Source organism: Tiliqua scincoides, chromosome 5, assembly GCF_035046505.1.
Source record: "Tiliqua scincoides isolate rTilSci1 chromosome 5, rTilSci1.hap2, whole genome shotgun sequence".
Lineage (NCBI taxonomy): Eukaryota > Metazoa > Chordata > Lepidosauria > Squamata > Scincidae > Tiliqua > Tiliqua scincoides.
In genome coordinates, this window is record NC_089825.1 from 111,221,621 (window position 1) to 111,246,465 (window position 24,845).

The window sequence follows — 24,845 nt, forward strand, 5'->3', positions numbered from 1 at the left end:
AAAAGCAAGTAGCAACTTCCAAAGAAATACCTGTGGTATATTTTAAGAGCCTCTATTGTTGATAATATGACTAATATGAACAACAATTATTTTAACTTAGCATTACCACCGTATAATTGTCTTGCGATGTATGAAATATAGAACTCGAGCTTGTTTGTATAGTTTTTGTACACTGAAAAGTTACTAGTGCCTCATAGGCATAGAGTCTATGTAGCTCAGCAAAAGAGCATAAGTTTTGCATACGGATGATTCCCACACTTCCAGGCAGAGTCTGAAACCCTGAAGAGAAGCAATGATTCTATGACATTAATACTGTCTTAGTTGTGCCATGGAATGACTTGGCACAGGCCAGCTTCCTATGTTCCTGTGAGACAATTTACCTGGCTTTCTTTCCATAGGCTTCTTGTGGAAGAGAGTTTGAGCCACTGGAAGATGGAGGTTTATCCACAGAATGACTAGCAGTGAGCAGCCAGGCTGGAAGGACTGGGGCACCTGAAAGAAGCTGGATGATGCGATTCTGGGGCTGCTTGCCATTTTGATAAGTAATAGACCCCTGGAATATCCACCAGGCAGACCATCACATCTTCATACCCCAAACCTTGGCTGAAAGTATCCAAATCAAAGCCATGCTTCGCCTCCAGGTTCTCTTTCAGTGCTTTTAGATTCAGGCCAAGGGGGTAGTCTCCAAGGACATCTAGAACCAGCACTAAGGCAGCAGCCAGGTCTATAAAGAATGAAATGTGATTTCCTTTCTAGGAAGAGATTATGTAATGGGAAGTTGGCTAGAAGACACTGGCTTGGGAAAATCACTTTCTGTGATGAGTCATGAATAGGAATGGGGAAAGAAAACAGGGTCTTATGCCCATGCCAGAACTAAAGACATTGTAAGACATCGTCAGAAATGGAAAAGAACTCACTGATCTGTCCCCTTGCCCTGGGAAAGCACCAGCCATAACAATGGGTCTACTTGGACTTGCGCCTGCTAAATCGCTGGCACAAATCCATGTGGATCTGTGTTGGCAGATCTGGCCCAGGAAGGGGGATAGGATATGGAGTGCACCATGCTTTATCTACTGTTTTTATTTGCCTCCTGTTTTGTTGACTGTACTACGTCAGGTGCCTTGAGCCAACCTGAAAAGAGCAGGGTAATACTACTATAAAATAATTTTTTTAATCTTGGTTCTTCCACAACCAGAATAGTGGGCACAGAAATCAGTGTCAAGAGATGGGGTAGGACTATGGGTACCTATCAAAAGATGGGACATACAATAAGAAAAGGATAGGATGGATCAAACAAAGCCAGTATTGTTGCGAGTCTTGAAGAGGTACTTAGAGGAAAAGGAATTAGCTTAACAATCCTAAAACTGGAAGATGACCAAGGGACGGGGTATGAGCAGGAAGCAGAGCAGTCACAAATAAATAAATTCACGCTCAATCAAGGGTGATGTGATAAGGTTCTACACTTGAGAATTAAGGGGCATAGCTGAAGCTTACATTCTGCAGTATTAGCAGTGTCATAACACCAGTATTATTGGAATGACACAGGAAGAGGTAGTTCAATCTCCACTGAACAGGAAGCCCTGCCCAATTTGGAGAAATCCGATCTTGCTTTATCATTGAAGTGGGCAGACCTCTATCAGCCCACCTGAAACAATTCATCGAGCAGGTAGCAAAAGTAAGGACTAGACCACTGAGGTCACTGAGTTGTAGCCCTGGCCTGACTATAGTTTTATTGTCACCTCTATTGTGCAGTCTTTGTCTCTCTGTAAGAGGAACAGTGCCATTTCTTGGTTTGCTGGAGGCTTGGACTAAAGAAATCCATAGCTTCCAAGGCATATAGCACCCTTTTTAAAAAAAAAACTTTCAGGCCAAGATTCGACAGCATTTGTGAAAAATAGAGAGATGACCATATGGGGGGCAAAAATTCCTCCACGAGAAGGAGAACAGCCTTCTCAACTCCTCTCAGGTCATACTTCCAGTCGTTCAGTGCTGATCAACTAATTTTGAAGAACGTTAGAGCTCAACTATGATCACACTTTGGGGTTTAGCTCCATCACAAAAAGGCACATAGGAGACAGCAAGCAGATATAAGTGTGTCACCCAGAATACCAAGAGCTCCCTAATACAACCTTACCAGATTTGTTTCTCATTGGCTCTTGGAAAGTAGCATTTGAGTTGCATGCAGAGAAATCTGTGTCCAGGGAAGGAGCAGGACTAGAGGGACCTAGCCAAGGAGACAAAGAGAGACAGCATGAGATGAAGCATACCTTGTGCCTGCAGGACAACCAGTCATGGTGGACCACCGAGTATCAGGATTCTGTGCTCTCAGCAGATCTTAGGACCTGAAACATAGCTGGGCTATAAAACAGAGATCCAACTTGTGTGCTATCACTGAGCTCTGGCTAAAAATGAGAATGGCAGGAAGACAAATCAGGAATTCAAGAACAGTAAAACACAGATAAATTCAGATAACAAAAATCTACATTGTTGCTATTGATTCCTGACAAAAGCCAGTTTACTTAGCTTAGCCTGGCCCATTTACTCTCCTAGAGGTCACTCCATGTATCCCTGCCCAGTCAGACAATAAGAATGACATTCGTCTCCATATCCCCCACCACTATCACAGCCCTACCTGACTGAAGTTGTACAACGCAATTCCGAACCATGCTGATGTTTCGAAGGAGGAGTCCAGGCATGTCCTGCAGGAAGGAAACAATATCCTTGTAGCCCAGGTGAGAGCGGAGCCTCTCCAGATCAAAGTCACACTTCTTTCTTAGGGCCTCTTTTAGTTTCTTCACTTTCAGGCCCTTAGGATGGTTTTTAAGGACATCTCGGACTGCCACAAAGGCAATTGAAAATCCTGAAAGGAAGAGAATGGCTTCAGCTTTCATGTCTAGAATACCACTAACAAAGGCAGTGCCTCCATGCTCCCCCCACCCAGTAGTGCTACTCAAAGCAGCTGGTCATTTTGCCTGGCGTCTGGCTTGCTGGCTCTTCCTTAAGACTCTGAACAATGGCAGGAGTAAAGGACATCTAAAAAGGAAAAGTGTTACCTTTTGTCACGACTGCCTGTACGCCCTCTCTCACAATTGCTTACCTTTACCTCCCTTCCCCCTTTTGCCTCCATCACTGACCGAGGACTTGGACTCCTCGAGGCAAAGACCTCATGTTTGTCCACAAAACTCTGTACAGAATCAGATTCATTGATAACACACTGCATAAACAACAGGGCACCACAAGATCACTCCATTTTCCAAATGGAACGAATTCCAGTCATCTTGGATATTTCAACCATTTGGTTGGCAACCTTCAGTCTCAAAAGACTATGGTATAAACCTACAGCACCCGATATTCCCAGGCGGTCTCCCATCCAAGTACTAACCAGGCCTGACCCTGCTTAGCTTCCGAGATCAGACAAGATCGGGCATGTGCAGGGTAACAGTTACAGTATGAAGAAAGGCAACTTGGCAATATCTGCGGATTCCCCCCTTGTTTTTAATTTTGAATGGATATTGCGATTAACACACAACTCTCAAGACAACAGGATGGTGACCTTTAAAAAGAAAGGTTCTGGATCTGAAGATGGCTTTACAACAAGATTAGATAAATTCATAGAGGATAAATCTATCCACACCTATTGATCATAATGGATAAATGGAACTGCCATTATCGGAGACAGTTTGTCTCTGCAGGAGCACAGCAAGGACAAGCATTCGTGCCTTGCATTTGAGTCTCTAGCAAGCATCTGGTTGGCTGTTGTGTGAAAGACAACACCGAGAGCCTTCAATCGAATGCAGCAAAGTTCTTCCTATATTCCTAAGTGGGATGCACAATCGTGACTTTCAGCTTCCAGTCCCAGAAGGCATTTCTTACCTAATTACTATAAGGAACAAAACTTTCAGTAACCAAAACACCATATCCTGACCCAAAATGTTGGTAAAACTAGTGTTCAGACATATATCTTCAAGCTCACCTTCAGCATTTTGATCAGAAGGGTGATTGCGCGTCTCCTGAACTGAATTATTTTTGGGGGCAGACATTTCCATTCACACTGATTCTGGGGAGGAGTCTCAACCTCCGGAGTTTGCCAGTTTGTTGAATTCCATACACTCTTTCATATACAGAACTACACTACCAGCTAATACGTTTCCCCTGTTCTTATATCCTGCAATAACCATGATCCACTGGTTCCTTCCAGTCCAGGTTTCTGTTATGTCTGCTATACCTACATTTGCCTTTGCAACCAAGTACTTAACCTACCCCATTTTGGCTCAGAGGTTTCTGGCATCTCCATATAAACACTTATTCATTGCTTGCTCTTTCAAAACATGTTTCCCTTGCAGCTTTAGGAAAATCCCCAGTCAGCCATAAAACTCACTGAATGACCTTGGTCGGTCTGTCTGTCTCTCTGTCTGTCTGTCTCTCTGTCTCTAACCTACTTCATTTCAGAGGGTAGAACCGCTCTAAGCTCCTTGGAGGAATAGCAACATCAAATCAAACCTCCTTTCATTCTTTCTACCAGCAATATTTCATAGAATGGTTTTCCATAGAATCTCTGCTCCTGTCCCCATCTCACTTGAACCAGTTCTGGTACCAAACCATGATACAGAATCTAGCAAAGACTTAACCTTGTGTAGTCCTCTAAACACCCACTGTCACACCCTTATCAGTCATGTGAACTGTTTCAAATAACTACCTGCAGGGTGAGCTTAATCCATACCCTAGTTTCGGATAGCACACACACTGGTTTGAAGAGCCAATATTTGAAACATCCAATCAAAAGTGGCTGCCAGCCTCACACATTTACCTTCCTCTTCTCTGGTTGCTTCTTCATGTGACAAGCTCTGTGTTTTCCTTTCAGGGTCATCCCATCCGTTCTCTTCTCCTTCCAGCCATTTGTAAAGACGTGATTCACTTGCAACCTTGATGACCGGATTCTGAGAATCACCTTCCAGAACCACAACACCATTCAAATCAGCCACGAAGTCCCTGAGTGAGTGGTATCCATGACAAGTAAGTTGGGGACAGTAGCCATGCAATTGCTGGAAGGCCCCGGAAAAGTCCCCAAATGTGACCCCTTCGGGGTGCTGGAGCACCAGGTGCAGAACATTGCGTTTCAGGGCACCAAGATCTCCCTCCTCCATGGTTATCTGTCCCTGAAGCTAGAAAAGACACACATCAGAAACACTGGGAGTTGCAACCGAACAGCTCTTTGTCCTGCCAACAGTCGCAATCTAGATCACCATCAGCACTCTAACTGTTATGAGACCTCACTGATCAGCACTAGATTTATGAGAGGATCTGTGCCTCCACTGCCCAACCAGTCCAGACTTACCAGAAAAGGTTGAGAAAATGCTCCATTCTCATGATCAGTTCCCTGTTAATTAGTTTTGGGGTGGGCTTCTTAGCCCTGTTCAATTCCTGTTTACAAAAGTCGTCACACTCTTACCTGTGGAACAGCATGATCTGTGCTTGAAGGAGGTTCTGTATTGTTCTGGGTATTATTCTTTTCTGTCCTGGGTTTTGGATTCTGAGCTGTCTTTGAAGAATCAAGAGGCACATTTTGTGGTGGCGGTGGACAGCTCAATGAAACTGTCAGCCCAGTCTGCAGTACCTGTGAACAAAGGCCAATTCCATGCTTGGGATCATTAAAAAGGAGTTCAATAATAAAATGGCCAATATTATTATTCCATTGTACAAATAGTTGTCTAGAGTACTGGGTCCAGTTCCAGTGACCATTTCTCAAAAAGGCTATAGGAAAGGGTCCAGAAGTAAGGACCAAAATGAATGGGCTGGGGTACCTCCCTCACATGGCAATGCTACAATGTTGGAGCTCTCTGAACAAGAAAGAAGGCATCTGAGGAGGATGTGATTGAGACATACAAAATTATGCAGAACCAGTGGACATTGACCTGCAGAAGAATTAGAACAGGAAAAAAGGAAATATTTATTTACCCCCCCCCCCCAATGTAAATAATCAGTGGTACTCTTTGCCATAGGATCTTGTGATGGCACCTGGTCAATGTGCCTTTAAAGGAGTTTAAACAGATTTATGGAGGAAAGGTTTATTACAGATTAGTAGTCTTAATGATGGCATGCAACCTCCAAGGTGGCCTATCTCTGAAGGCCAAAATCAAGGGTATGGCAACAGGATACAGATATCTTGATGTTCTGTATGCTCTCAGAGTTGCTCTCATTCTCCAGTACAGGAAGATGGACTAGATGGGCCCCTGGCTTGATCCAGCAAGGGTCTTCTTATGTGAGGAGGCAGAGAGAACTCTCAATGAGCAATCCTATATAGACTTATTTGAGAGTAAGTCCCACTGAACAAAGCAGGGCAGAATATATTTATTATTATCCTTACGTTCTGGCTGAGCAATGTGTGAGAGTTGCTGGTTCTAACCTTTTCGCAAGAAGAGCTGGAGACGGGTGGCTGCATCTCCCCTGCTGTACCTGCTGTAAGCTGAACAACACATTTCAGTCTATTCTTCTGGTATTTTATCGTTAGCTCAGGCATTCGATGCTCTAAAAATTCCAGTGCATCCTTGTAGCCTTGAGCAATGCTGAACTTCTCGAGATCCACCCCATTCTTGGCCAGCAGGTATTCTTGTATTTTCTCAATCCTCAGGCCATTCTGGTAAGTGGTTAGAAGGTTGGTGAGCAACTCCAGGATTTCTGTCAAACACCACAAATTACAGAGTCAAATTCTGTCAGAAAGTGATGCACTGCAGTGCAAGCCTGATCACAGTTCAATATTTTGTGCAAGCATCCCAGAGAGTGAAAGCAATGCATATTCAACTCTATTTAAATGAATATACATTGTGTCCTCTTGCTGTTGACACAAGCCTTTTCCCTTGCAGTTCTCGACTTTCTGGGATGAACTATCCTGTCCCACCATATGCTCATTTACAAATTATACCCTTTTCCCTGCTTGATGATCTCTACCCCCAATAGGAACAATCTGTATAATCGCTGTATAATTGGGGCCAATCTCTCAATCTAACCCATTTCACATGGGAGGGCGGAGCATTTCTAAGCTACTCGGAGGAATGGCAACATCAAATCAAATATCCTTCACATCGGCAGCTTTCCATATGGTGGTTTACCACAGTATCTCTGCTTCTGTCTCTCTCTCACTTGAACCAGTTCTAGTATCAAACCATGAGACAGGACCTGGCAAAGACTTACGCATGTTTAGTCCAACTAACATAGCCATATCAGTCATGTCCCATTTCCAACAATTACAGGTGAGCACGCTTAGCGACGCTCTGGCCAATGATGGTCCATATTCAGTGACACCCGCTGGCCCCTGTTGACCCCCCCCCAACAGCCTCCATAACCCAGGGGAACAGCGCTCCACTCACCCCTGAGGTTTTTCTGAGCTTCAGAGAAGTAGCACACAACCAAGCACTGCTTGTCCAAGGCTCAGACTGGCCATTTCACCAAAAACATGTGACATCCGGTTTCCTGGAAACTGGAAGTCACATGTTATCGCCTAAAATGGATAGTCTGAGCCCCCGGAAACAAGAGGAGCACAGCTCCCCCTTGACTTCAAATGCTTCACACAACATCCAACCCCACTTGACAACAGGGATGCCGGTTCGCATCCCTGTCATGAAGCGGCACACAACTGTATTTGCAGTGTGGAGTTCCTCTATGCCATGCTTTTGGAGAGCCCATGCAATGATTTGGAAAGCCCATATTTGTAGCATCAGGCAAAAACGGCTGTCAGTGTCCAACAAATGATGCGTTTACCTGCATCTTCACCTGCTGATGCTTCATATGACAAGCTCCGAGCTTCCTCTCCAGAGTCATCCAATCCATTCTCTTCTCCTCCTTCCAGCCAGTGGTCAAGATGTGAGTCACTTGCTACCTTGATGACCTGATTCAGAGAATCACCTTCCACAACTACAACATCCTTCATGTCAGTCAACAAGTCCTTGAGTGAGCAGTATCCATGGAGAGCAAGTTGGGGACAGTAGCCATGCAGTTGCTGGAAGGCCCCGGAAAAGTCCCCAAACTTGACTCCTTCGGGGTGCTGGAGCACCAGGTGCAGCACATTGCGTTTCAGAGCACCAGGATCTCCCTTCTCCATGACTATCTGTTCCTGAAGCTGGAAAAGACAAAGCAGACACATCAGGAACACTGGAACTTGCAGCCTAGCAGCTCTTTGTCCTGCCAACAGTCCCAACCTAGATCACCACCACAACTGCTATGCGACCATTCCGATTAGCACTGGTTTTATGGGAAGCAATGCACCTTCACCACCACAAGAATCCGCCATGCTTGGGAAGAGTCAATGCTCTCCCTGCTATTTAGCGTTCAGAGGCCTCTTCCATTTTGTTTACAAAGGTCTTCATGTTCTAACCTGAGGAATAGCATGGTTTGTGGCTGGAGGAGTTTGTGTCCCATTCTCGGTTCTATTCTTTTCTGTTCTAGGATCTGGATTCTGGGCTGTCTTTGAGGAATCAAGAGGCACATTTTGGGATGGTGATGAACAGCTTGATGAAGTTGTCAGTCCAGTTTGCAGCACCTATGAAAAAGGCAATTCCATGCTTCAGATAATTAAAAAGAATATTGAGGGGGGGAAAAAAGGCCAATATTACTATGCCACTGTACAAACTGATGGTAAGACCACATGTAGAGTACTGGGTCCAGTTCCGTTCAACATTTCTCCAAAAGATTATAGGAAAAGATCCAGAAGAGAGTGGCAAAAATGATTAGTGGGCTGGGGCATCTCCCTTACAAGGCAATGCTACAACATTTGGGGCTCTCCTTTCAAGAAAGACGATGACTCAGGGGGAAATATGGATTGATACCACAGTCTTCTTCATTGTTAACACCAGCACTAGCCGGTGCAACATGTCATAAGGCACATTTGCAACAACTCAGGAGTCAGCAGTGCTGGCAGGAAGACCTACAAAGCACTACTGATGCTATATCCTGACCCCTGGCTGCCACTGGAGGTAAGTAAACGGCTGAGTGGCGCAGGGTCTGGGGAAGTTTGAACAGAGATGGGGAAGTGACATTTCTGGGCAATGGAGGGTGGGACAAGGTGTGGACAGTCCTGGGAGGAGGCTGGATCAGCAGAGGAGGGTCAACACAGGCAAAATAAATATTTATTTACCCAACATTTTAATAACCTGTGGAACCCTTTGCCACAGGATGTTGTGATGGCACCTGGCATCCTTACATGCCTTAAAGAAGATTGGATGCAACCACCAGGATTTAGAGGTGGCCTATCTCCGAATGCCAGATACAAGGGCAACAGGATACAGATATCTTGTAGTACTTAGTGCTCTCAGAGTGGTGGGCAACTCTAAGACACAAGAGGTTGGAACAGATCTGCTCTTGCCCTATTTATCAGAGTTGTTTGTATGTTCTCATGTGAGGAGGCAGAGAGAACTCTCAAGGAACAAACCTATACAGAGTTATTTGAGAGTACACCCCATTGATTGAAGCAAAGGTTATTTCAGAATATATTTACTATTTATTATTTATATGATTCTGGAAGTTGAGGATTGCTGGTTCTAACCTTTTCATAGGAACAGCTGGGGATGGGTAGCTGCATCTCTCCTGCTGCACCTGCAGTAAGTCGAACAACACATTTGAGTCTGTTCTCCCTGTATTGAATAGTTACTTCAGGTATTCGGTGCTCCAAAAATTCCAATGTGTCCTTATAGCCTTGAGCGATGCTGATCTTCTCTAGATCCACTCCACTGTTGGCCAGCAGGAATTCTTGTACTCGCTTAATTTTCAGACCATGCTTATACTTGCTTAGAAGTTTTGTGAGCAACTCCAGGATTTCTGCCAAACACCACAAATTACAGAGTCAAATTCTGTCAGAAAGTGATGCACTGCAGTGCAAGCCTGATCGCAGTTCCATTTTTTGTGCAAGCATCCCAGAGAGTGAAAGCAATGTATATTCAACTCCATTTAAATGCATTTACATTGTGTCCTCTTGTTGTTGACAAGCCTTTTCCCTTGCAGCTTTCAACTTTCTGGGACCAACTATCCGGTACCACCATAAGCTCATTCACAAATTATACCTTTTCTCCCTCTTGATTATCTCTACCCCCAATAGGAATGATTTGTATAGTGTGGCCCGCTATATAATTGGGGCCAGTCACCCTCTCTCAATCTAACCTATTTCACATGGGAGGGCGGAGCATTTCTAAGCTACTCGGAGGAGTGGCAACATCAAATCAAATATCCTTCACATCGGCAGCTTTCCATATGGTAGTTTACCACAGTATCTCTGCTTCTGTCTCTCTCTCACTTGAACCGGTTCTAGTATCAAACATCTAGTATGAGACAGGACCTAGTAAAGACTTAAGCATGTTTAGTCCAACTAACATAGCCATATCAGTCAAGTCTCATTTCCAACAATTACAGGTGAGCACGCTTAGCAATGCTCTGGTCAATGATGGTCTACATATTCAGTGACCCCTGCTGGCTCCTGTTGACCCCCGACAGCCTTTGTAACCTCACCCTCCAGAGGCTTTTCTGAGCTTCAGAGAGGTAGCACGCAACCATGCACTGCCTGTCCAAGGCTCAGACTGGCCATTTCACCAAAAACATGTGACTTCCGGTTTCCTGGAAAGTTGGAAGTCACATGTTTTTGCCTAAAATGGATAGTCTGAGCCTCTGGAAACAAGGGGAGCACAACTCCCCCTTGACTTTGAATGCTTCACACACATCAAGCCCCGCTTGACGACAGGGATGCCGGTTCCCATCCCTGTCATTAAGACGCACACAGTATTTGCAGTGCGGAATTCATCTATGCCCTGCTTTTGGAAAGCCCATGCAATGATTTGGAAAGCCCGTACTTGTATCGTCAGGCAAAAATGGCTGCCAGTGTCTGATGAATGATGTGTTTACCTGCATCTTCACCTGCTGATGCTTCATATAACAAGCTCCGAGCTTCCTCTTCAGAGTCATCTAATCCATTCTCTTCTCCTCCTTCCAGCCAGTGGTCAAGATGTGAGTCACTTGCTACTTTGATGACCTGATTCTGAGAATCACCTTCCACAACTACAACATCCTTCATGTCAGTCAACAAGTCCTTGAGTGAGCAGTATCCATGGAGAGCAAGTTGGGGACAGTAGCCATGCAGTTGCTGGAAGGCCCCGGAAAAGTCCCCAAATGTGACCCCTTCGGGGTGCTGGAGCACCAGGTGCAGTACATTGCGTTTCAAAGCACCAGGATCTCCCTTCTCCATGACTATCTGTTCCTGAAGCTGGAAAAGACAAAGCAGACACATCAGAAACAATGCAACTTGCAGCCTAACAGCTCTTTGTCCTGCCAACAGTCCCAACCTAGATCACCACCACAACTGCTATGCGACCATTCTGATTAGCACTGGTTTTATGGGAAGCAATGCATCTCCACCACCACAAGAATTCACCTTGCTTGGGAAGAGTCAATGCTCTCCCTGTTATTTAGTGTTCAGAGCCTGTCCCATTTTGTTTACAAAGGTCTTCATGTTCTAACCTGAGGAACAGCATGGTTCGTGGCTGGAGGAGTTTCTGTCCCATTCTCGGTTCTATTCTTTTCTGTTCTAGGATCTGTGAGGGCTGTCTTTGAGGAATCAAGAGGCACATCTTGGGGTGGTGATGAACAGCTTGATGAAGTTGTCAGTCCAGTTTGCAGCACCTATGAAAAAGGCAATTCCATACTTAGGATTATTAATGGCCAATATTATTATGCCATTGTACAAATTGATGGTAAGAACACATGTAGAGTACTGAGTTCAGTTCCATTCACTATTTCTCCAAAAGACTATAAGAAAAGATCCAGAAAAGAGTGATCAAAATGATTAGTGGGCTGGGGTACTTCCCTTACAAGGCAATGCTTGCTACAACATTTGGGGCTCTCCCTTCAAGAAAGACAATGACTCAGGGGGGATATGATTGATACCACAGTCCTATTTATTGCTAGCACCAGTACTAGCTGTCATAAGGCATATTTGCAACTACTCAGGGGTAGGCAGCACTGGTAGGAAGGCCTGCAACATCCTGCCGGTGCTATATCCTGATCCCTGGCTGCCGCTGGAGGTAAGTAAACTACTGAGTGGTGCAGGGGCTGGAGAAGGGTGAAGAGAGATGGGAAAGTGGCATTTCTGGGCAGGGGAGGGTGGAAAAGGGGGTGGACAGTCATGGGGGGGCGGGATCAGCAGAGGAAGATCAAAACAGGCAAAAGAAAAATTTATTTACCCAAAACTTTAATAACCTGTGGAACTCTTTGCCACAGTATGTTGTGATGGCACCTGGCTTACATGCCTTAAAGAAGATTGGATGCAACCACCAGGATTTAGAGGTGGCCTATCTCTGAATGCCAGATACAAGGGCAACAGGATACAGATATTGTAGTCCTGTATACTCTCAGATTGATGTACTCTAAGGTACAAGAAGCTGTACCAGATCTGCTCTTGTCTTGATTCATCAGAGCTCTTTGTATGTTCTCATGTGAGGAGGCAAAGAGAACTCTCAAGGAGCAAACCTATACAGAGTTATTTGACAGTATGCCCCATTGAATGAAGCAGGGCTTATTTCAGAATATATTTACTAGTAATTATTATTTATGAGATTCTGGAAGTTGAGAATTGTGTGAGGGTTGCTGGTTCTAACCTTTTCACAGGAAGAGCTGAGGATGAGTGGCTGCATCTCTCCTGCTGAACCTGCAGTAAGCTGAACAACACATTTGAGTCTGTTCTCCCTATATTGAATAGTTACTTCAGGTATTCGGTGTTCCAAAAATTCCAATGTGTCCTTATAGCCTTGAGCGATGCTGATCTTCTCTAGGTCCACTCCACTGTTGGCCAGCAGGAATTCTTGTACTCGTTTAATTTTCAGACCATATTTATAGTTGCTTAGAAGTTTTGTGAGAAACTCCAGAATTTCTGCCAAACACCACAAATTACACACCTAGTCAAGTTCCTTCAGAAAATGATCACAGCTCAGTATTTTGTGAAAGTGTCCCAGAGTGTTAGTACAACGTATATTCAATTCTATATGAACACTTATACATTCTGTCCTCTTACACATGTTGCTGGGATGAGCCTTTTCCCTTGCAGTATTTTAATTTCTTGTACTAACAGTCCTGACCTACCTTATACTAATTTAATAATTATACCCTTTCTCTCCCTGGATGATCTTTACCTTTGCCCTTCAGAAATGATTTCTATACAGTGCAGACCACTGTATTACTGATGCCAATACTTCATATGGGAGGGTGGAGCTTTCTAAGCTCCTTGGAGGAACGGCAACATAAAAACGCATTTCATCACGTTTCATATCAGCAACTCTCCATATGGTGGTTTATCACAGCCTCTCTGCCTCTGATCCCAGATAACTTAACTAGCTTTGATACCAAACCATGAGACAGCAAAAACTTAAACGTGCAGTCCTCCAACTAACAGCACAATATCTGTCATGTCACCTGTTTCAATCAACTATTTGCAGTGTGGAATTAATCTATGCACTGCTTTTGGAGAGCCCTCACAATGATTTGCATTGCTGCATTGATTTGAAGAGCCCATGTCTCCAGCCAGCTTCAGTTGCCAGTCTCCATTTACCTGCATCATCTCTTACTGCTTCTTCACATGACAAGCTCTGACCTTTCACTTCAGAGTCATCCCATCTGTTCTCTTCTCCTCCTTCCAGCCACTGGGAAAGACTCAAGTCTTTTGCTAGCTTGATGACCTTATTCTGAGCATCACCTTCCACAACCACAACATCCTTCATATCAGCCACCAAGTCCTTGAGTGAGCGGTATCCATGAAGAGCAAATCGGGGGTGGTAGCCATGTAGTAGCTGGAAGGCCCCAGTAAATTCCCCACACTTGACGCCTTCAGGATGTTGGAGCAACAAGTGCAGCACACTGTGTTTCAGGGCAGCAGACTCTTCCTCCTCCACAGCCATCAGGCCCTGAAGCTAGAAAAGACAAAAACAGACATATTAGAAACACTGGGACTTGCAGCCCACAGTCACCTCCTTGAATCACCTCTGTGCCTGAACATACAAAGACAAGAGATATGCCCAGTATGGGACTAGCTACCTCCCCAATCCTTTTAGATAGAGATGGTCAGACGTCCATGAAATACATTAAAAAGGTGGAATGGAAGCTGAATTTGGCTCTAGGTGTATGTGTGTGTGTGGGGGGGTACTATCTCAATTCCCTATCTCACCTCCTTACACTTTGAGATCGAAGGCATCCTCAATTTCCTTTGCTCCTTTAAACATGCAGGTCCACAGGGAAATCAAGACTGGCATGCCAGTGATGTGTGGGTACCTCCTTACCTCTGATGCCAGTCTCTCCTTTCCCCTTGTATATTTAAGCATATGCTAATGGTAGGTAAACAACAGGAACAGAGCTTTTCCAAAGAAATAAATAGGGCTAGTATGTTCATACCCAAAGGGGAACCACAGTTCTGGGGTACAGCACAAATTCTCCATTCAGAAGGCTCAGTCCACAGCAGCTACAAGGACATCAAGCTGCAAAGTGTGGAGAAGACCTTTACTTGAAGGCCAAATGATGCCTTACGTGAAGCCCTTTACTAGTGGTGATGTGCTTGTTTCTTACTCAGAAAATAGCAGCCATCAGGAGAAGAGATCTGAATCTCTTCAGATTTAGGGGGGGCTTTATGTAACACTTTGCCCCTACACAATCCCTACCTGGATCAGCACCACCACCACCACTATGGGACTTCACTCATCAGCACTGGATTTATGGGAGGCACTGCACCTCCACAGCTCCAGCAGTCCATCCTGACCAGAGAAGGTTGGGAAGACTCAGTGCTCCATTCTCATTATCTCTTCCCTGTTATGCAGTTTTTGGAGGGCTTCTTAGTCCTGTTCAATACCTTTTTACAAAGCTCTTTGCACTGTTACCTGCAGAACAGCATGGTTTGTGCTTGGAGGAGGTTCAGCCCCATACAGGGTTCTGTTCTTTTCTGTACTATGTACTGGATTCTGAGCTGTCTCTGAAGCATCAAGAGGCACATTTTGGGGTGGTGGTGGACAGTTCAATGGAATTGTCAGCCCAGTGTGCAGTACCTGTGAAAAAGGCCAATTTCATACTTGAGATTATTGAAAGGGGGATTGAGAATTAAACAGCCAATATTATTGTGCCATTGTACAAACTAATGGTAAGGCGACAACTGGAGAATAGAGATCCATTCCGGACACCATTTGTCAAGAAGCAAGTAAGATAATGTCCAGAAGAGTGTGACCAAAAAGATTAGTGCGCTGGGGCACCTCCTCTCTAAGGCAATGCTACAATATTTGGAGCTCTCCTGTCAAAAAAGACAGCATCTCAGGAGGGATGTGACTGAGACATAAAATTACACATGGGAGGGATCCAGTGGATAGAGGGAAGTTGTCTTCCTTCTCTAACAACACCAGAACCAGTGGACACTGACAGGCAGAAAGATCAGAACAAGCAACAGGTAATATTTATTTACCCAGCACTTCAATAATCTGCAGAACTCCACACCACAGAATTCTGTGAGGGCACCTGGCCAATGTGCCTTTAAAGGAAATTGGACAGCTTTATGGAAGAAAAGTCAATCACAGATTACTAGTCTTGATGGCAATATGACACTCCCGGATCTGAGAGGTGGCCTATCTCTGAATGCCAGATACAAGGGTGTGGCTACAGGCTACAGATATCTTGTAGTCCTGTATGCTCTCAGAGTGGTGGCCCATTCTATGATACAAGAAGCTGGACTAGTTGGGCCCATGGCTTGATCCAGCAGGGCTCTTCATGTTTTTATATGAGGAGGCAGAGAGAACTCTCAGGGAGCAATCCTATACAGATTTATTTGACAGCAAGCCCTACTGAACAAAGCAGGGATTATTTCAGAATATATTTACTATTATTATTTATGAGATTTTGGAAGTTGAAGATTGTGTGAGGGTTGCTGGTTCTAACCTTTTCAGAGGAAGAGCTGGAGACGGGTGGCTGCATCTCCCGTGCTGTACCTGCAGTAAGCTGAAGGACACATTTCAGTCTGTTCTTCTGGTATTTGATTGTTAGCTCAGGCATTTGGTGCACCAAAAATTCCAGGGTGTCCTTGTAGCCTTGAGCGATGCTGAACTTCTCTAGATCTACTCCATTCTTGGCCAGCAGGAATTCTTGCACTTTCTCAGTCCTCAGGCCTAACTTGTAAGCGCTTAGAAGGGCCTTTACCTTGTGAGCCAAATGACATTGGACATGAAGCCTATTTTTGGGCTGATGGGCTTGTTTCTTACTCAGAAAACAGCAGACAGAATCAAGGAAAATCTGGACTATGGGGGGGGGAGAGGCGCTTTACTTTTCCCTTTGCCCCGCAACAATCCCAACCCAGATCAACACAACCATTGTAAATGCCAAGAGATCTCACTCATCAGCACTGAATTGATGGGAGGAATTGCCCCCCTACACCATTGAAGATGGTCAGGAAGTCATTGCTCCACTCCAGGGATCTTTTCCCTGTTAATCAGTCTTTGGAGGGCTTCTAATAAGCCCTGTTCTATTCCCTGTTACAAACTGTTTCACATTCTTACCTGAGAAACGGCATGGTTTGTGCTTGGAGGAGGTTCTCTCCCACGCTGGGTTCTGTTCTTTTCTGTATTATGCTTTGGATTCTGAGCTATCTTTGAAGAATCAAGAGGCACATCTTGGAGTGGTGGTGGGCAGCTTGATGAAATTGTCGGCCCAGCATGCAACACCTGTAAAAAAAGGCCAATTTCATACTTGGGATAATTGAAAAGAGGATTGAAAATAAAATGGCCAATGTTATTGTGCCATTGTACAAACCAATGGCAAGGCCACAACTGGAGAACTTCATATAGTTCTGATCATCACATCTCAACAAGGTTATGGTGGAACTGGAAAATGTCCAGAAAAGAGCAACTAAAATGATTAGTGGCCTGGGGCACCTCCTTTACAAGGCAATGCCACAACATTTGGGACTCCCTTGTCTAGAAAGAAGGTGTCTGTGGAGATGTGTGATCGAGACATATAAAACTCAGGTGGAGAAAAGGAAGTTCTTTTCCCTCTCGAACAGCACCAGAATTAGTGGACATTGACTGGTAGAAGAGTCAGAACAGGCAAAAAGGAAATACAGGTATTTATTTATCCCACATGTTAATGATCTGTGGAACTGCTTGCCACAGGATGCTGGGATGGCACCTGGTCTACATGCCGTTAAAGGAGATTGGACAAATTTATGGCTGAAAAGTCCATTACAGGTTATGTGTCTTGATCTCTGCTCAGCCCCACTGAAGAAAGTAGGGTTTACTTCAGAAAATTATTACTGTATTATGTATATAGCAAAATGAATGTACATTTTCCACAAATAAAGTTAGAGTAAGATCTTGCTCTATGGGGCTTATGATGTAGACAAGCACAAAAGAAACAACAGAGGGAAGAAAATAGAAGCAATGCAAGGAGGGGAGGACCTTGCTTACATAAGCATGGTTACAACCGGGAAAAGAGGACTAAGGTGCTAGTCTTTAGTAAACGTGGTAAAACGCATGCCTTGGGTTGGACATATGGAAGGAGAGTAATACATGCAAACTGAATTGTCAGCTCAAACGTTTGCCACCAAAGGGGGGGAAGGAGCAGTTTGCTTAAGTTTTAAAGGGAGAGGTTCCAGGAGTTAAGGATTGCGTGAGGACTGCTGGTTCTAACCTTTTTGCAGGAGGTGCTGGAAACAGGTGGCTGCATCGCCCCTGCTATAAGCTGAACAACACATTTCAGTCTGTTCTCCCGGTACTTGATTGTTAGCTCAGGTATTCGGTGCTCCAAAAATTCCAGTGTGTCCTTGTAGCCTTGAGAGATGCTGAACTTCTCTAGATTCACTCCATTCCTGGCCAGCAGGAATTCTTGCACTTTCTCAATCCTCAGACCTGTCTTGTAGGTACTTAAAAGGCTGATGAGCAACTGGGGGATTGTGTGATGGTTGCTGGTTCTAACCTTTTTGCAGGAAGAGCTGGAGATGGGTGGCTGCATCTCCCCTGCTGTAAGCTGAACAACACATTTCAGTCTGTTCTCCTGGTACTTGATTGTTAGCTCAGGTATTCGGTGCTCCAAAAATTCCAGTGTGTCTTTGTAGCCTTGATCGATGCTGAACTTCTCTAGATCCACTCTGTTCTTAGCCAGCAGGAATTCTCGCACTTTCTCAATCCTCAGGCCATTCTGGTAAGTGGTTAGAATGTTGGTGAGCAGCTCCAGGATTTCTGCAAACACCACAAATTACAGAGTAAAGTTCCTTCAGAAAGTGCAGGCCAGACCACAGCTCAGTATTTTGTGAAAGCACCTCAGAGTTCAACATATATTCAATTCCATATAAACACTTATATTTGTGACCTCCTGCATGTGTTGTTGGCATAATCCTTTGCCCTTGCAGTTTTTTTTTACTTTCTAGGACCAACTGTCCTTTAATACACGAATTATACCCTTTCTCCTTTTGGATGATTTACACCTGCACCCTTCAGGAATGATCTGACCCAAACCAGACAATATCTAGTTTCTGTTGTTTATCCCCGACATACTCTTTTAATTTTTTAGTTAATTTTAGCCGTATATTGCAGTGTTTGTCAGCTCAAGAGACAGAAGTGTGAGGGAGTAGATTTATCAGTTTGTTGATGTACTGATGCATACATCTAAGAAACCTGGTGGAAAAGTAGTTTCAGTCCACATGCATCAGATCTGGTACCTTCGGTTGTTATTTCAACCTCAAGATCTGAATCACTGTGATCAAATTTAAGGTTTGCCTGAAGAAAGTTTCATTTAACTCCTAAATGTGTAATTCTGAAATGGCTGCGGATGAATCACATGTTTCCACCCTAGTGGACATGCAGCTGAAGTCAGATAACACGAATGCATTGTAGGGACTTTCTGAATTCCATCGGCCAATCCATTTTGGACAGGGATTCACTCCCTGAAGGAGGAAGTGTGCAGCTTGAGAGTGCTCCTGGACCCTGCACTGTCCCTGATGGCAGCTGTGATGAGGAGTGCTTATAAATAAGATTCAGCTGGTTTCACCTGCTGCAGCCCGATGTGGAGAAGTCAGACTCAGCCATTTTCATCCATATGTTCATCACACCCAATTTAGACCACAGAAATGTGCAGGGCTGCCTTTGAACAAAGTTTGGAAGCTTCAGCTGGTCTAGTATGCCACTGCCACATTACAGTTGGCCCTTGTCATCTGTGGGTTCAGCACGTAGATTTGATTCACCACGGGTGCCAACCCTATGTCGGAAGGGCCTCAGAACGCCTCCAGGACGTAAGAGAAAGGCACTTCCAGTTTTCACTGAAAAATGGAAGTGCCTTTCTGTTGCCTCTGGGAGGTTCTCTGAGGCCCAGGAAGGCTGCATGTGGCCTCCTCACACCTCAGAACCCTTCCTGGATGTGTCATGCACATTGGGGCAAAAAATCAAAACTTTAGATATAGGCTGATGGGTTCTGAGCTGTCTGTGACAGATCAGGAGAGAGATCTTGGGTGGTGGTGGACAGGTCGATGAAAGTGTCGACCCAATGTGCGGCGGCAGTGAAGAAGGCCAATTCTATGCTTGGGATCATTAGGAAGGCTATTGAGAACAAAACGGCTAGTATTATAATGCCGTTGTACAAATCGATGGTAAGGCCACACCTGGAGTATTGTGTCCAGTTCTGGTCGCCGCATCTCAAAAAAGACATAGTGGAAATGGAAAAGGTGCAAAAGAGAGCGACTAAGATGATTACGGGGCTGGGGCACCTTCCTTTTGAGGAAAGGCTACGGCGTTTGGGCCTCTTCAGCCTAGAAAAGAGATGCTTGAGGGGGGACATGATTGAGACATACAAAATTATGCAGGGAATGGACAGAGTGGATAGGGAGATGCTCTTTACGCTCTCACATAATACCAGAACCAGGGGACATCCACTAAAATTGAGTGTTGGGCGGGTTAGGACAGACAAAAGAAAATATTTCTTTACTCAGCGTGTGGTCGGTCTGTGGAACTCCTTGCCACAGGATGTGGTGCTGGCGTCTAGCCTAGACGCCTTTAAAAGGGGATTGGACAAGTTTCTGGAGGAAAAATCCATTATGGGGTACAAGCCATGATGTGTATGCGCAACCTCCTGATTTTAGAAATGGGTTATGTCAGAATGTCAGATGCAGGGGAGGGCATCAGGATGAGGTCTCTTGTTATCTGGTGTGCTCCCTGGGGCATTTGGTGGGCCGCTGTGAGATACAGGAAGCTGGACTAGATGGGCCTATGGCCTGATCCAGTGGGGCTGTTCTTATGTTCTTCTGGTTATGTCTGGAAGGTACTTTGAGGGCTTTCCACAAACTCCAATATCCATGGAAATCAGTATCCGTGGGGGATACTGTTCCATCCTGGAAAACATCCCTCATAAAAACCAAGGGCCCACTGTACTGGCAGGACAAAGAGACCACAGCATATAACAGAACTTTTACACCAACAAACTGGTTAGCAATTTGTTTCCAGACCCAACTCAAAATGCTAGCCTTGGCTTTTAATGCCCATAAAAATCTGAGACCAAGAAACAGGACCTACCAAAAGCCTTAAATGTGTGCCATTCACCCATCTCTGAACCACATGACAATATTGGCCATGACAGCTGTTTCAAGTAATCATTTGAAGGTTGTTTATCTGTATGCGAGATTTTGACATCTCGCAGATTTTGACATCAGCCCACACACTGATTTGGGGAGTGTATGTTTATAGTTTCTAACCAAATTTGGTTGCTAGTCTCCAACACGTTATGCATTTACCTGCTTCTTCTTCTGTTTCTGCTTCTTCATCTGACAAGCTCTGAACTTCCTCTTCAGAGTCATCCCACCCATTCTCTTCTCCTCCTTCCAGCCACTGGTAAAGATCAAAGTCACTTGCTACCTTGATGACCGGATTCTGAGAATCACCTTCCAGGACCACAAAATTCTTCATTTCAGTCACCAAGTCCTTGAGTGAGCGGTATCCATGAAGAGCGAGTTGGGGGTGGAAGCCATGCAGTTGCAGGAAGGCCCCAGAAAAGTCCCCAAACTTGACCCCTTCCGGATGCTGTAGTACCAGATGCAGCACACTGCGTTTCAGGACAGAAGGATCTCCCTCCTCCAGGGCCATCAGCCACTGAAACTAGAAAAGACAAAATGTATGTATCAGAACACTGGCATTTGCACCCCAACAGCTCTTTGCCCTGCCAGAGCCCTAACCTAGATTAGCACCACCACCACAACTGCTACGTGACCTCTCTGATCAGCATTGGATTTATGATGCATTGTTCCTCCATTGGCACACCAGTCCACCCTGACCAGAGGAGGTCAGGAAGATTCAATGCTCAATTCTAAAGATCTGTTTCTTGTTAATCTGTTTTTGCAGAATTTCTAAGAAGTCTTGTTCAATTCCTGTTTGCAAAGGCCTTCACACTCTTATCTACGAAACAGCATAGGTTTTGATTGGAGAAGGAAAGGCAGAGAGCATCCTCAGGGAACAAACCTATGGAGACTTACTGGAGAATAAGCCCTACTAAACAAAGCAGGGCTTACTTCAGAATACGATTTTTTTTCTATAGCATGACCAACATACAAACAAAGTATTATTTACAAAGAATGTTGGAGTAACACCCTGCTCCCCGGGATGTATGAACTAGACATGCATAAAAGAAATCCTGGAGGAAAAAGAGGAAAACGGAAGCCAAAACAAGCAGAAGATCAGACAATGGCTCATTTCCACATGCATAAGCTTGATTATTGTCAGGAAAGAGGACTAAGCTTCTCTTAGTAAAGTACTAACTTTACTTAGTAGAGAGGATTTGCTAAGATGACAGTCTTTGCAGCGATACCTTTTCTTTCATCCTCTTGACTTTTGTCACTTTGCTCTTATAACGATATCTCAAATTTCGTTCACGGGCTTTCCTCTTTCATCCGATTTCACAACATTTGATGAACATTGCTGTGCTTGACTTGTGCTTTTAATTACTGCTAGTTGCTCTGAAAGCCTTCAGGGTGAAGACTGGGAACAAACTCCACCGATGCCTAGAAGTCCGTCTCTCCTTCCTCCCCACAAGCTCTATATCTTTCACTGGTCAAAATAAATTTGCAAGCGAAATACGGCTATACCTTAACGTCCATCACTTATTTGACTTTCATTCATAATCTGGTCTGTAACCAGATGAAAGCGCAAGGAATTGCTGTAGTAAATATGGTAAATATACACACACATTGGGTTTGAACTTTGGAAGGAGAGAGCTCCACGTAAACAGTCAGGTAAATCAGGTTGTCAGTTCAGATGCTTGCCCTTTAAAAAAAAAAAGGAGTGGTTTGTTTAAGTTTTAAAGGGAGAGGTTCTGAGAGTTGCAGATGGATAGAAGAATGTTCTTTTCCCTCTCACACAACACTGGAACCAAGGAACATCCACTAAAATTGAGTGTCGGGAGAGTTAGAACCTCTAAAAGAAAATATTTCTCTACCCAGCATGTGGCTAATCTGTGGAACTCCTTGCCACAGGATGTGGTGATGGTACCTGGCCTAGATGCCTTCAAAAGAGAATTGAACAGATTTATGGAAGAAATGTCTACCACAGGTTACAAGTCATGATGGATATATGCAACCTCCCAGTTTTAGAAGTAGGCTACCAAGGGGGGGGGGGGGACAGGATTCAGATATCTTGTTGTCTTGTGTGCTCCCCAAAGCATCTGGTGGGCCAGCTGAGCTATATGGGCCATTGGCCTGACCCAGAGGGGCTCTTCTTATGGATTCTAACTATGTTGCAGCACGAGTTGGAAAGGCAAGACTGAATCTTGGGAACAGGCTGTACACACAAGAACCCTTGTTCAATCCCTGGCACTTTCAGGTAGGGGTGGCAGCAACCACTGCCTGAAACACCTAGCAAGCTCATACCAGTGGGTCGGTGTAGCTGACAGGATCAAGGGGTACCATCAGCAAATGCAAAAGTTAACCAATTTCTGCCCAGCCCAAAGGTGTACACATTTAATCCCTGTTGCATATATGCAATACTGGGCAGAAATTTTAAAAGCAACACACAGCAAAGCAACTTTCTTTGTTTGGACTTCAGCCTGGAAATCTTTCCTCCAGATGCCAAGCAGATACATCCAAGGGGATGGGCTTTATGGAGAAGGCACCCCTTTGTCTCAGGAGCAGACAATCCAGCTTCTGGGGCTAAACCAAGGTGTGCCAGCAAGGCTCACTTGACCCGCCCAGCCCCATTTTTGATTGCTTAATCACACAACTGTTACTCTGCACATGCCTGATCTTGCCTGATCTCAGAAGCTAAGCAGGGTCAGGCCTGGTTAGTACTTGGATGGGAGACTGCCTGGGAATACCGGGTGCTGTAGGCTTATACCATAGTCTTTCGAGACCGAATGTTGCCAACCAGACCACACAGATGTCAGTGGCTTAAGGGTCAAGGCTCACACCCACGCCAGGCACGCCTTCTTGAGAATCAGCACTGAAACAAGTGGATTAAAGGGCTAATCACCCGCCGCCGCCGCCCCCCCGTTGCTAGCAGGCATTGTGGTGCCACCTCCTGCCACCCCAGTTCTGGCTTGTTTTCTTCCTAGACGGGGGAGGGAAGGAGGGAGGGGGAAAGTGAGACGCAGATCTAGCCCGAAGCCCAGCGGAGATCCCCGGGGATCCCACGACAGGCTGATCCCCCAGTCAGCAGCAGCAAAACTGCACTCCCCAAACACGCAGAGGGAGGAGCGACCTCCAAACAAAACTGCTGGGAAAGCACATGTCACTCCCACCAGCCGGGAGTGGAGGCGGGCAACAAAGTATCCAAGAGCTGAAGATCCTTACCCAGCTGGATGATCTTCCAGCAGCTCAAGCGAGGGAGGATCGCAGCAACAGCCGCCAGCATTAAGCAACCGTGCAGGGAACCAGGGACCAGCTGCTGCTCAGTTTCGATTTCTCTTAATCATGTGATGCACACAGAGTCCAGGAGCATGTGACTGAGCCGCTGCCTCCCCAGCAGAGGAGATTTGGAAAGGGGAGGGGGAGGAGGGGGTAGCCCTTGGAAGCCAGCCGTGCCTGTGGTTTAGTCCCCTGGGTGTTGCTTCTTTGGCTTTTCAACTAAGGTTGTGAATGCACACACATGCTCTGAGTGGCTGAACACATGCTCTGCCCTGAAAAGAGGAGGCAGCACATGCATGCTCACCTGTGCCAGGGACAGGTTGGGACTGGGAGTCCTGGAGCAAAGCAGGGCCTCCGAGAGGAATGTTATCAGGGGGCACAAATTTTCTTTTGCACCCCTAACCAAAGGGGAGGGTTCAAACAGAGCACTAGAGGGTGATTGCGGGGGTGGGTAGATCAGGGGTGGGGAAGAAGCAAAACAGGGCAAAGCGGGGGCAGGCAGAAAAATCTTTGAAGTCCAGGTCTACCGGGCTTCCCAATGCGGAGTCCAGCTCTACCCATTTGCACAGTATCAGCAGCGACAGAACACCAAACACTCTCTCAGTCTCCCTAAAATCTTTAAAATATAGAAGATCACTGCAGAAAGTGAGCATCGTCGTATTTAGACTCACACTAGAATGGAAACTGTCCTGTTTGCACCAAAACATACTTCTGCAGCTTCTGTACATACTTCTGTAGTCCTGCAGCTGTGTCCCTGAGCTCCATGGTTAGGGGATCCACAAGCCAAAGAGCTACTGCAGCAGGCCAGTTTCCTTCCAGATTTGGCACTGTTATGGAGTGTCATGTATGCATTCCTCAGCCCAGTGGATACGGCTTTTGGTAGCAGCTGCCACTGCGTGCCCAGTATCCCACGTAGTCTTGGGTGAGATCAGAAAATTTAAGACCCCAGGAAATTTCTGGGGCCCCCCTTTGGCTCCTGGGCTCC

General features: G+C 45.3%; 1 protein-coding gene and 1 pseudogene across 1 annotated transcript; both read right to left on the bottom strand.

Moving 5' to 3' along the window:
- Positions 1 to 455: 455 nt before the first annotated feature.
- Positions 456 to 23,884, bottom strand: LOC136653177 (uncharacterized). Its single transcript, XM_066630086.1, has 20 exons — positions 23,807 to 23,884; positions 20,765 to 21,125; positions 17,677 to 18,224; positions 16,548 to 16,712; positions 15,934 to 16,191; positions 14,892 to 15,056; positions 13,577 to 13,934; positions 12,630 to 12,901; positions 11,494 to 11,655; positions 10,882 to 11,239; positions 9,536 to 9,807; positions 8,369 to 8,533; positions 7,756 to 8,113; positions 6,404 to 6,675; positions 5,450 to 5,614; positions 4,808 to 5,162; positions 2,633 to 2,860; positions 2,135 to 2,224; positions 1,193 to 1,246; positions 456 to 724 (listed from the first exon to the last, which is right to left on the bottom strand). The coding sequence occupies exons 2-20, from the start codon at positions 21,111 to 21,113 to the stop codon at positions 456 to 458; spliced, it is 4,863 nt and encodes a 1,620-aa protein (XP_066486183.1). The 5' UTR covers positions 21,114 to 21,125; positions 23,807 to 23,884.
- On the bottom strand, positions 3,334 to 3,453 carry LOC136654932 (5S ribosomal RNA; annotated as a pseudogene).
- Positions 23,885 to 24,845: the final 961 nt, after the last annotated feature.